This window comes from Mirounga leonina, unplaced genomic scaffold (assembly GCF_011800145.1).
Source record: "Mirounga leonina isolate KUSES-001 unplaced genomic scaffold, KU_Mleo_1.0 Mir_91, whole genome shotgun sequence".
Lineage (NCBI taxonomy): Eukaryota > Metazoa > Chordata > Mammalia > Carnivora > Phocidae > Mirounga > Mirounga leonina.
Window position 1 is genome coordinate 19898151 of NW_023270839.1, and position 13548 is coordinate 19911698.

The 13548-nt window shown below is 37.0% G+C and overlaps 1 protein-coding gene across 3 annotated transcripts in view; it reads right to left on the bottom strand.

The window, feature by feature from the left end:
• UBR1 (ubiquitin protein ligase E3 component n-recognin 1) overlaps positions 1-13548 on the bottom strand; it is a 149906-nt gene that overhangs the window by 124325 nt on the left and 12033 nt on the right. For 2 of the 3 annotated variants that reach the window (XM_034994128.1, XM_034994129.1), the window contains exons 2-3: positions 10541-10797; positions 8143-8221 (exon numbers count right to left, since the gene is read on the bottom strand). In XM_034994128.1, coding sequence (XP_034850019.1) covers positions 8143-8221; positions 10541-10797 — 336 coding nt within the window. Of the gene's footprint in view, positions 1-2345; positions 2378-8142; positions 8224-10540; positions 10798-13548 lie in introns of those variants that run through there. The other variant, XM_034994130.1, reaches the window with a different exon arrangement.

Sequence of the window (13548 nt, forward strand, 5' to 3'; positions counted from 1 at the left end):
GCAGGTTCTGCGGGATTCTATACCACTACTTGTAGTACATTTGGTATAATTCTTTCCTGAAGCACTTTGGCAAAATGCACTAAGAACCTTTGAAATTCATAAAAATTAACAGACTTTTTTTTTTTTTAATTTTATTTATTTATTTGAGAGAGAGAATGAGAGAGAGCACATGAGGGGGGGGAGGGTCAGAGGGAGAAGCAGACTCCCTGCCGAGCAGGGAGCCTGATGCGGGACTCGATCCAGGGACTCCAGGATCATGACCTGAGCCGAAGGCAGTCGCTTAGCCAACTGAGCCACCCAGGCACCCCCAGACTTTGTTTTTTAGAACAGTTTTAGGTTTAAAGAAAAATTAAGCAGAAGATACCAAGTTCCCATATACCCCTTCTTCCCCCGACCAGTTTCCCCTATTATTGACACCTTGTATTAGAGTGATATATTTGTTGCAATTGAGGAGTCAATGTTGATACATTATTTTTTGATACATTATTATTAACTGAAGTCCACAATTTACATTAGGGTTCTCTGTGTTGTACACTTTTTTGGTTCTAACAAATTAATAATGACATGTATATACCACTTCAGTATCATACAGAATAGTTTTACTACCCTAAATATCCCCCGTGCTCCACCTATTCATTCCTCCATCCCTCCCACCACCATCCCCCAGGTCCTGAACTTTTTAGTCTCCACAGTGTTGCCTTTCCCAGAATGTGATACAGCTAGAACCACACAGTATCTAGTCTTTCACAGTAGCTTCTTTCACTTTGTAACATGCATTTACGGTCCTGCCATCTCTTAGTAGCTCATTTCTTTTTATCACTGAAAAATATTCTACTGTAGGGGTGCCTGCCTGGGTGGCTCAGTTGGTTAAGCGACTGCCCAGGTCATGATCCTGGAGTCTCAGGATCGAGTCCCGCATCGGGCTCCCTGCTCAGCAGGGAGTCTGCTTCTCCCTCTGACCCTCCCCGGTCTCATACTCTCTCTCTCTATCTCATTCTCTCTCTCAAATAAATAAATAAATCTTAAAAAAAAAATTCCATTGTACTGGTATACCAAAGTGGCTTATCTATTCATCTATTGATGGATATCTTGGTTGCTTCCAAGTTTTGGTAAATGTGAAAAAACCTGCTATAAACATTCCTGTGCAGTTTTTTGTGTGGGTGTAAGTTTTCCGTTTATTTGGGTAAATATTAAGGAACACAACTGCTGGATCGTATGGTTACAGTATGTTTACTTCTGTAAGAAACTGCCAAAATGTTTTCCAAAGTAGCTGTACCATTTTGCATTTCCCCCAGGAATGAATTAAGAGTTCCTGTTGCTCCTATCCTCATCAGCATTTCGTGTTGTCACTGTTTTGGATTTTGGCCATTCTAATAGGTGTGTAGTGGTACTTCATTCTTGTATTAATTTAATAACAGGTGATGCTAAGCATTTTTCATGTACTCGTTGGCCATTTATATATCTTCTCAGTGAAGTCTGTTTCAGATCTTTTGCCCATTTTTTAACTGGGTTGTTAATTTTCTTACTGTTTAAGAGTATTTTGTACATTTTGGATACCAGTCCTTTATCACATACATGTATTGCAGACTTTCACCTAATCTGTGGCTGGTCTTTCTATTTCCTGAAATGTCCATATTTTTCAATCCAGTAATTCCACCTCTGAGAACCTATCCTAAGGAAATAATCCTACATATAGATAAGTGATTCACACATAAAGATATTTATAGCAGGGTGCCTGGGTGGCTTGGTTGGTTAAGCATCTGAATCTTGATTTCGGCTTGGGTCATGATCTCAGGGTGGTGAGTCTGAGCCCAGGTTGCGCTCCACGCTCAGTGTGGAGTCAGCTTGAGATTCTCCCCATCTCCCTCTGCCCCTGCCCCCACCCACACACATGCTCTCTAAAATAGATTAATCTATTAATCTATTAATCTACTAATCTATAAAAGATGTTCTGGGTGATGGACATTGGGGAGGCTATGTGCTATGATGAGCGCTATGAACTGTGTAAGACTGATGAATCACAGACCTGTACCCCTGAAACAAATAATACATTATATGTTAATAAAAAAAAGATGTTTATAGCAACACTGCTTACTATAAAAAAAAATAACAATCCTAATTACATTCCCCCAATAATAGGTAAACAATTAAAATAAATTATGGTTAAGTATTATATATACAATGTTTTAAAAGAAACACCAAAAACTGAATGCATAATTTTATATATTTTGCTTTTTCCATATAAAAGTATACCATGAGAATTTTTTTCTTTCATAACTTTTTAAGCTTCATTTGAAAACATTTATTTCTGATTAAAGGGGATGATTGTATGAATATAGGCATACCTCAGAGATCATACAGGTTTAGCTTCAGACCACTGAAAAACAGCAAACAGCATGATAAAGTGAGTCAAATGACTTTTTTGGTTTCCTAGTACTTATAAAAGTTACATTTACACTATACTGTAGTCTATTAAGTATCTAAATTATTGTCATTATATCTAAAAAATGATGTATATACCTTCATTTAAAAATACTTTACTGTTTAAAATGCTAACCATCATCTAAGGTTTCAGTAAGTGGTAATCTTTTTGCTGGTGGAGGGTCTTGCCTTGATGTTGATGGCTGCTGACTGATCAGTGTGGTGGCTGCTGAAGAAGGGGTGGCTGTAGCAATTTCTTAAAATAAGACAACAATGAAGCATATATACCACATTGACTGACTCTTTCATCAACAATTCTTCTGTTCCATGCAATGCTACTTGATAGCATTTTATCTACACTTGAACTTCTTTCAAAATTGAAGTCAATCCTCTCAAACCCTGCCAATAATTTATCAACTATGTTTATGGAATATTCTAAATCTGTTGTCATTTCAACAGTCTTCACCAGGAAGACTATCTCAAGAAACCACTGCTCACCCATCAAAAGCAACTCGTCACCCATTACAGCTTGATCATAGATTGCAGCAATTCAGTCATGTCTTCAAGCTTTAGTTCTCTTGCTATTCCTACCACATCTGCAGTTATTTTCCTCCAACGAAGTCCTGAACCCCTCAAAGTCATCCTTGAGGGTTGGAATCAACTTCTTCCAAATTCCTTTTCATGTTTTTTCCTTCTTTGCATGAATCATGAATGTTCTTAATGGTATCTAAAATGATGAATCCTTTCCATAAACCTTTCAATTTACTTTGCCCAGACCCATCAGAGGAATTACTATCTACAGCAGGTGTAGTTTTATGATATGTATTTCTTAAATAAGACTTGAACGTTGAAATGACTCCTTGATCCACGGGCTGCAGAATGGATGCTCTGTTAGCATCAAAACAACATTAATCTTATTGTACATCTCCATCAGAGCTCTTGGGTGAACAGATGCACTGTCAGTGAGCAGTCACATTTTGAAGAGAATCTTTTATCTGAGCAGTAGGTCTCATCAGTGAGCTTAAAATATACAGTAAACCATGTTGTAAACAGAAATGTTGTCATCAAGGCTTTGTTGTTCCATTTATAGAGAACAGGCAAACTAGTTTTCATGTAATTCTTAAGGGCCTTAGGATTTTCAGAAATGCAAATGAGCACTGGCTTCAACTTCAAGACATCAGTTGCATTAGCCCATAACAAAAAAGTCAGCATGTCTTTTGAAGCTTTGAAGCCGGGCAATGACTTCTCTCTGGCTATTAAAGTCCTAGATGGTATCCTCTTCCAATACAAGGCTGTTTTGTCTACATTGAAGATCTGTTGTTGAGTAGAGCCACCTTCATTAATAATCTCAGCTAGATCTCCTGGAGATCTTGCTGCAGCTTCTACATCAGCACTTGCTGCTTCATCTCGCACTTTAGCACTTTATGTTACGGAGATGGCTTCTTTCCTTAAACCTCATGAACCAACCTCTGCTAGCTTCCAACTTTTCTTCGGTAGCTTCCTCACTCCTCTCAGCCTTTACAGAATTGAAGAGCGGTATGGTCTTGCTCTAGATTAGGCTTTGCTGTAAGGGAATATTGTAGTTGATTTGACCTTCTATCCAGACCCCTCACACTTTTTCCATATCAGCAATAAGGCTGTTTTGCTTTCTAATCATTCATGTGTTCACTGGAGTAGCACTTTTAATTTCCTTCAAGAACTTTTCCTTTGCATTCACAACCTAGCTAACTGGCACAAGAGGTCTGGCTTTCAGCCCTCACTCAGCTTTCACCATGCCTTCCCTACTAAGCTTAATCATTTCTAGCTTTTGATTTAAAGTGAAAGATGTGTGACTCTTCCTTTCACCTGAACACTTAGAGGCCATCGCAGGGTTATTAACTAGCATAATTTCAGTACATTTCAGTCTCAGGGAATAGGGAGGCCTGAAGAGAGTGAGAGAGACAGGGGAATAGCCAGTCAGTGGAGCAGTAAGAACACACACAACCTTTATCAATTAAGTTTGCTGTCTTATATGGGTGCAATTTGTGACAGCCCAAAACAATTACAATAGTAATATCAAAGATCACTGATCACCATAACAAATAAAATAATAATGAAAAGTCTGAAATATTGCGAGAATTACCAAAATGTGACACAGAGACATGGAGTGAACAAATGCTGTTGGAAAAATGGTACCAACAGACTTGACACAGGGTTGCCACAAACCTTCAACTGTAAAAAGCACAGTATCTGCAAAACACAATTAAGTGCAATAAAATAAGGTATGCCTATATATTGTTTGTTGTAACTCACTTTCCTTGCTTTAGATAAAGGAAACATTTATCTATTTAAAAATAATCTTTAACAGTGGGTGCTTGTTTATTTTGAGGAGAAAATGCAGAGGTTAGCTTCAGGTTATTTTTAAAAAATAGTACTGGGACACCTGGGTGGCTCAGTCATTAAGCATCTGCCTTAGGCTCAGGTCATGATCCCAGGGTCCTGGGATTGAGCCCTGCATCGGGCTCCCTGCTCAGCAGGAAGTCTGTTTCTCCTTCTCCCTCTGCCTCTCTCCCCAGCTTGTACTCTCTCTCTCTCTCAAATAAATAAATAAAATCTTAAAAAAAAATAGTACTGTATTATGTTTTTTTTATATCTACTTTTTTTAATGTGTCCACAAGTGTTTAAGTTCTACTCTTTTTTTTTTTTTTTTAAAGTTCTTATTTATTTGACACAGAGAGAGACAGCAAGAGAGGGAACACAAGCAGAGAGAGTGGGAGAGGGAGAAGCAGGCTTCCTGCTGAGCAGGGAGCTGGATGTGGGGCTCGATCCCAGGACCCTGGGATCATGACTTGAGCTGAAGGCAGACGCTTAATGACTGAGCCACCCAGGCGCCTCTAAGTTCTACTCTGTTAACAAATTTCAACTACACAATACAGCATTATCAACTATAGTCACCACATTGTATGTTAGATCTTAAGACCTTATTTATCTTACTGTAGGTTTTCTTAAGGGATAAACTACGGAGAACCTAGAGATCATGAAGAATCACATTACACACAGCAGAACAAACAGTTCAAAATTTCAACTTTGTTATTTTCTTGTTCTCAAGTTGTTTTGGACTGTTCTGCCACTAAAAGTTTTTCTTGGTCCTGTCTTCTTCACATAGTATCCAATCTTCCGTCTGTCCCCCGTCATTACACTCTTCTTCCTCTTCTCTGGAGCAACACATATCCCTTCTTACCTCTTCCAATCTTTTTTTTTTTTTAATGGCTTTTTTCTTTTATGAAGTGTTTTATTATACAAAAGAATATACACAGAGTATAGGTAAGTTACAAAGTATAACAATGAAATGAACACCCGTGAACCCAGCACCCACCCCAAGAGAATATGAATACTGCTGAAACTGCCTGTGTGATCATCCAGAGTCCCATTCTCTTACCTGCCCTGGAAGTTACTACTCACTTGTATTATGCTTATTAGTCATTCATACGCTTTTCTTTAGAAATTTCATCACACATACAGGTATTCCAGAGAGATTCAATCAATATATTCTCTCATCAAAAGTGTTCTGTCCCTTCACACTCACATGTGATGGGTAATATTTTTTAAAGCTTATAGACATCATCTTTTATTAGTCATAAAATAGCCCATCCTTCTGATGACTCAAAGGTTCCTGAGTAAACCATGTAAGCACCTTCTTCTGTAAGAAGAACTCTGCAGAACCTCAAGATAGTAAACCTAAGTATGTTCCATAAAAGAGTGCTTTGTGGTGGTGATGTAAACTGGTAAGCTTTAAAAACTTAAAGGTAGCTTGATGAAAAGGTTCCCAAAATTTAACAAACAAGTTTTTACCAGTCTACAGAAAAACCAGAAAAGGAAGAAATGTAGTGAGCTCTGTCACAGAGCTACATGGATACAATTTAAAGGACTGGTCTTTATTCTGGGATTATCCTACTTTCTTGGAATTAAAATGTCTTTTCCTTTACAAAATGATAGGAAATGGCAGGTATATTTGGTTGCTGTCCTTGTGTCCTTTTTAAAATTAAAATTGAACTTACATGGCCAAAGAAAAATTTGAAAACCCTATGTCTCATCCAAAGCTTTTGCAAATTGTACTGACCCACAAAATCCCAAAGCCTGGAAAGCATAAGCTTAGAAGTCTTTAAATTTGAGGAACTGGAAAACTTGGGTCTTAAGACTTTTAGCATCTTTCCCTATTAGTCTCCCAGAGTAAAAATGAGAAGAAATTAACAACTTCCTCCTGTCTCTACTTCTGGCATTCCTTCTTTGGTTCTCCAGCATAAGAAATACTATAATTAATGGAGGTGATGAAGAAATATGGAAATATGGAGTAAAGTTAACAAATGCTTAACTCTATAAATCTCATCAGTGATTAGCTTTGCAATGTTGGGAAAACATTTTAACCACACTATATCATAGGTTCCTTTATCTGTTTATTCCACACTATATCATAGGTTCCTCTATCTGTTTATTCTCTTATAATAATACCTATAATTTATATCTATAGCCCATCACCTCCTGAAATAGAAGTGGTAATGTTGAGGCCAGTCTCATAACATGAATAGCGCTTTCAACTCTATGGAAGACACAAACATAACTTCAAGATGTTATATACATTTACACAGGACCTTAGACATTGTTTAACAGGATGTTAAAGAGAACCATCAATAACATCAACAACATCTGTCTAAGTCCAGAGTATACAAAGTATACAACCAATACAAATATTTGAGAAATACATTTCAGCTCAAAATAAAGTTGTCTAAAATGTAACAAAGTAAGGAAAAAGCCCTCAACCTCATTAGTAATTAGGAAAATTAAGACCACAATGTGATACTATTATATACCCACCAGACTGGCTAAAATTAAAATGACTGACAAGACCAAATCTTCCAAGAATGTGCAGCAATGGGAACTCCCATGTACTGCTGGAGAGACTATAAATTAGTATAACCACTTTGGAAAACAATGTGACATTATTTATTATAACTGAAGATTCACATACCCTAGAACTCAGCATTCTATTCCAGATATACACCTTAAAGAAACTACTGGACATGTGTACCAAATACACAAATAAGAATGTTCACAGCACAACTGTTCATAACAGCCCCAAACTAGAAACAATCTACATATACAGTACAATGAATAAAGACAACATGGATTATTGAACACTATAAGATCAATGGACAAACTACAGCTATTAAACATAATACTGAGTGAAAGAAGCTACTCAGCAAGTAAAAGATACAGCATGACTCCATCTATATAAAGCTCAAAAACAGATAAAACTATTCAGTGTGATTTGGGTGATAAACTAAAAGAGAAATCAAGAAAACCATTATCACACAACACAGGAGAAAAGTTATCCAACGGGAAAGAGAAAGACTGTGATCTAGAAGGGATAAACAGGAGGCCTCTGAGAGCTGACAATGCCTATTCTTGACCTAAGTAGTGGTTACACAGATGTTCGCTTCATAGTTATTCTCTAAGTTCTTCATATGCCTTATACAGTCTTTTGTATAAAAATGATGTATCTCACAAAAAATTTACAAAGCGCTGCCTCTTGAGGTAGTAGCTCTCCTATCGTGTTATTTAACCAAAGCTAAATGTTCATGTATCAGAGCTACTGCATAAGGAATTCAAGTACTGGTAGGAATTTGGACTAGATGGCCACCAGGTTCCTGCTAATTTAGAGATTTTATGGATCTATTTCCATACCTTGTAACGATGATTTTTATGAACACTATTCTGGAAGCAGTCCATACAGAGTACACATGTTGGGTCAATTGCACAGTCCCTGAAAAAGATTAAAAATTAGATTCCAAAATTTAGAGGATGCCAATGATGTTTAAGGTACGACTATAATATAATGTGAATGAGTTTCTGTATGGTGCACAAGCTGAATATGAAAATGTCTCAAAAACTAAATTCCAAATAATTTTAGCCATATTTGAATACATAGGTTTGGTTTTGCTTCTTAAATCATCCTCGTTACTTCGAGCTTTTACCTGATTTCAGACTGCTAAGTTGCATATTAAAATTAGTTTTGTAACAAATGATTAGCTGTTTTTTCCATTATCTGTCATCATCTTACCTTCCTGCATTAATAAACATATTTTCATAAACACTGACTGTTCACCGGTAAATGAGGCTTGGATAGAGACAAAATTCATTAGAATGTAATCAGCATAAGGGCAGGAATGTTTCTTTATTTTGTATATTGTTATGTCCTAAGTACCTAGAACAGTGCCGGGCACATGGTAGGTATTCAGTTAATATTTATTGAATGAACAAAAAAAATTCAATCTCTCTTAATCTCTTCCCTAATAATAGCTCTTGAAAGTCACTATCTTATTTAACTTTTTCAGGAAAACATTAAGAGCAACATAAATTGGTGAAAAGTGCAAAATCAATTTTTAAAATATCTGATTTAGAAGAGTCAAAGAGATGGAATTGGCAAGTTAAAAAATGATTTTAAAGGCTATTAGGAAATAAAGATTGCCTAACTATACTCTTGAAAATATATATGATCTACTGACCTATTTAGAGCAGAATTTCTCAACCTCAGCAGTACTGACATTCCGAACTGGGTAATTACTTATTGCGGATAGAGGAGACTGTCCCGTGCTGCAGGATGCTTCAGCAGCAACCCTGTCCTCTACCCACTAGATGCTAGTACCATTGCCCCAGCTGTGACAATTTAAAATGTCTCCATGACACTTTTGGAGAAGTGAGATCTGCAAATGTCTATTATGTTTTAACTGAAACTCATTGGGCTTCAGCTAAAATATATATAAAGAAGATAAATAAACCTTACTACCTATGTAGCAAAATAGTACACAAAATACAAAAGCTGCCTTTTTTCCTGAGAAAAGAAGAGGATAAAGATACTATGTTCTAAACAACTGTTAACTATATGTAAACCAAGGACACCTGGGTGGCTCAGTCATTGAGCATCTGCCTTCGGCTCGGGTCATGATCCCGGGGTCCTGGGATCAAGCCCAGCATCGGGCTCCCTGCTCCAAGGGGAGCCTGCTTCTCCCTCTCCCGCTCCCCCTGCTTGGGTTCCCTCTCTCGCTGTGTCTCTCTCTGTCAAATAAATAAATAAAATCTTAAAAAAAAAAAAAACTATATGTAAACCAGTGAAACCTAGAATTATAGTGAAGCCAAAAACAATTCTCTGAATTTATAAAGTATAAAAATTCACTCCTAACCTGAACTACCTCTAGTAAAAGGGGAAAAAAACCCCACTAAAACTAGAGTGCAGCTAAGATCTAAAAGATGAAAAACATCAGACAGAAGTAGGGAATAAAAACATTCTGTGTGCTCCCTGATGTTTAAAACAACTACTCTTGGGCACCTGGGTGGCTCAGTCGTTAAGCGTCTGCCTTCGGCTCAGGTCATGATCAAAGGGTCCTGGGATCGAGTCCCACATCGGGCTCCCTGCTTGGCGGGAAGCCTGCTTCTCCCTCTCTCACTCCCCCTGCTTGTGTTCCTGCTCTCGCTGTGTCTCTCTCTGTCAAATAAATAAAAAATCTTTAAAAAAAAAAAAAAAACTGCTCTTACAAAGGACAAAAAGCCTAAAGCTGCTTCCAGTTTCCCTACCAATGGCTTTTTCTACTCAACTGAATTTCAACTGTCCCTACAGGTCCACCATCCCTTGACACCAAATCTCACTTGGTAGCAAAAACTGACCTGAAATGACATAAGACTAGACTTTATTTATACCACTTGCTGTGAATATTCATAGATTTCTTACAGAAATGCTATGTTTGATGATAGGATCCTGCCCTGACACTCCTGGAAAAGTGTTTAGAACTCTGAAATACACCTGGCCCTAGGGTGTCAGATAAGAGTATGTGGACTATATTATAAACAAGGCAAAAGTCCATCTCTGAAATACTTTTAGAGAACAGAAAAGTGAGACAACTGTTTAAGTCATATATTCACAAACAAGCTATACAAGCAAAAACAGATTTATAAGTGCATAATAAAAGGAAATTAAGTATGATTAAGTATATTATAAATAGTAATACACAAAATAAAATACATCATAAATAAGTACAAAATACCAAAATTGAAATTATAACCAATCCTGAAAATTTCTAATTCTTACCTACAAGAATATGTTGTCTCTCCACTTTTGAAAACCTTCCCACAGAGTTGAAATGCTCCACTGTGTTTCAATTTCTCTAAGCAAATATCTGGATCTTCTCCAAATAAGTACCATTCCAGTGGGGTGAATATGGACATTTGTATGCTCTCCTCCTGCTTTTCCAAATCTGGGTCCATTTCAGCAGAATAAATTTCTGGCACCAATTGTGCCAAATGGTGCAAGAAAGTAGTATAAAAATCAACTTGCTGATCCCACCACTGAAAGAAAAGAAATCAAAAATTAGACTTTGTTACAAGTTTCCTCTTGAAGATGTAGGGGGACAAATATTGGCATAATTCTGTAACTTCAGAGAAAGTGATTTACAATATATTATCTTATCCCTCACCAATACAAAAGGAAAGTGGGTAAAAGGAAAGTGGGTAATTAAAAAAAAAATAGCTTTGGAAATAAGTGGTTGCCCACATACCACATATACCTGGAAAAAAAAGAGCAGCTGTATTGGATGAGAATTACCCTTCCCTCTTGGAATGGGCAACTCCTGGTCTGTGAAGACAATTCTATTACCAGTCAGGTGCTGTACAGACAAAACATTTCCCAGTCTTAGTTTAATTGTTTTAAGGAACCATAACATTTACTGAGAGATAAAAATGAATGAGTGCAAAAGAGTTTTTAGAATGCCAAAGGACTAAACATAAAAGAAAATGGGTAAATTAGACTCATCAAAAAGTACACCTAAACCCTTCTGCTCTTTAAAAGAAACTATTTCAGATGGCTTATTTGTACATGAAAACATGTTCAACATCATTAGTCATTAGAGAAATGCAAATTAAAATGACAGTGAGATACCCCTACACAACCTATTATATTAAGGTGTAGATAAAAAATAAAATATAAAACTAACAATATCAACAGGATCCAGAAAACTGGAAAAGGAAAATGCTGGTAGGAACTGAAAATGGTATAGCCACTTTATAAAAGAGTTTGGTAGTTTCCTTACAGTTAAACATATATTACCTTATGACCCAGCAATCAAACTCTTAGGAATCTACCTAATAAATGAAAACTTATGTTCACACAAAAAAGTAAAGACGAATGTTACAGCAGCTTTAAATTGCCAAAACCCAGAAATAACCCAATTGTCCTTCAACTGGTGAATTAGGAACTGTGCTACAGCCAAACCATGGAATACTGCTCAGCAATAAAAAGAGTAAGTTATCAATACATGCAACATCAAAATCTATTATTGTAAAAGCAGTCTAACTCAAAAGGCTATGTACTGCCTCTTAGCAATTGGGGACATGTTCATAGTGACAGCATCTGTGTGAACTGAGCAGAGCTCATCTCTGTGCCAAATTCCTGATTCCCATCATGGGGTTTCATAGACACTATATGCAGGTTTCAAGAACACCACCATTCCACTCTTATCTTCAAACAAGACAGCTTTCCAAGTATCAAGAAATGCCCTGTTAAAAAAAGACATTTGGGGATTACTCATTTGGGCTTAAATGTGAGGTATGATTACCCTAAACTGTCCGACCAGCCCAGCCTGACCAATTTTCAATGGCACTCAGTAACAGCAAGCTTAAATGAACAGAGGTAAGGGAAACAGAAGGTTGAGTGCACAGATCTCTACTATCAACCCAACACTGACAATTTAGTTGCACTTAACATCCTTCTTTTTTTTTTTTTTAAAGATTTTATTTATTTATTTGAGAGAGAGAATGAGAGAGAGCACATGAGAGGGGGGAGGTCAGAGGGAGAAGCAGACTCCCCGCTGAGCAGGGAGCCCGATGCAGGACTCGATCCCGGGACTCCAGGATCATGACCTGAGCCGAAGGCAGTCGCTTAACCAACTGTGCCACCCAGGCGCCCCTGCACTTAACATCCTTCTAATTAAATTAATATTATTCATTTGAAATGGGTTAGCTATGGTATTTCATGTTTGTCTCATAGTTATGTAAAAACTAGCATTTATACATAGTCTTGTATTTGTTCACATTAAAGTTATATTCTAAAAAAATAATTTAAAATTTTAAAGGCTATGTACTATATGATTCCATTTATATGACATTCTGGAAAAGGCAAAACTACTAGCAAGACGGAGGATTGCACAGTGGTTGCCAGGGGTTTACTACAAAGTAGAAGTGAGGATATTTTTTTTTAAGATTTTATTTATTAATTTGAGAAAGCAGGAGCGGAGGGAGGTGCAGAGGGAGAAGCAGACTCCCCTGCTACGCAGGGAGCCCAACACGGGGCTTGATCCTAGGACCCTGAGATCATGACCTGAGCTGAAAGCAGACGCTTAACCGACTGAGCCACACAAGGCGCCCCTGAAGTGAGGGAATTTTGGAGTGCAATGGAATTGTTCCATACCTGTATTATGATGATAGTTACACAACTGCTGGCAAATATCAAAACTCACAGAATTGTATAATAAAAAGTTATTTAATTTATGTAAATTTTAAAAGCAAATTTCAAAGTACATAGTTTAAAAGATAAAAAGGAGAGTCACTGGGGTGCCCGAGTGGCTCAGTTGGTGGAGCATGTGACTCCTCATCTCAGGGTTGTAAGTTTGAGCCCCATATGGGGTGTAGAGATTACTTAAAAATAAAAAATCTTAAAAAGAAAAGTGATGCCAAATAGTCTCAAAATATCTCCCTGAAGATACTTATTAACTATAAGGGAAAAGGTAAAAAGTTTAAAGTAGAGAAACCCTGCAGATACCAACTTAACCAAGTGATTAACATAAGTATCACCAGTTATAAGAATAATGATACCAAAAATCCCTGAATATGATACACTGAGAAGGCTATGGTATCACTTTTGTGTTATTTTTGCCAAAAATGCATAGCCTCATTATAATCATGAGAAAACATCAATCCAAACTGAGGAACATACTACAAAATAATTTTTCAATATTCTTGAAAAATGTCAAGGTCATGGAAAACAAGGCAAAAACAAGATACTGTTATAAACTTGAAAAGACTATGAAGAAAATAAGACCCTAT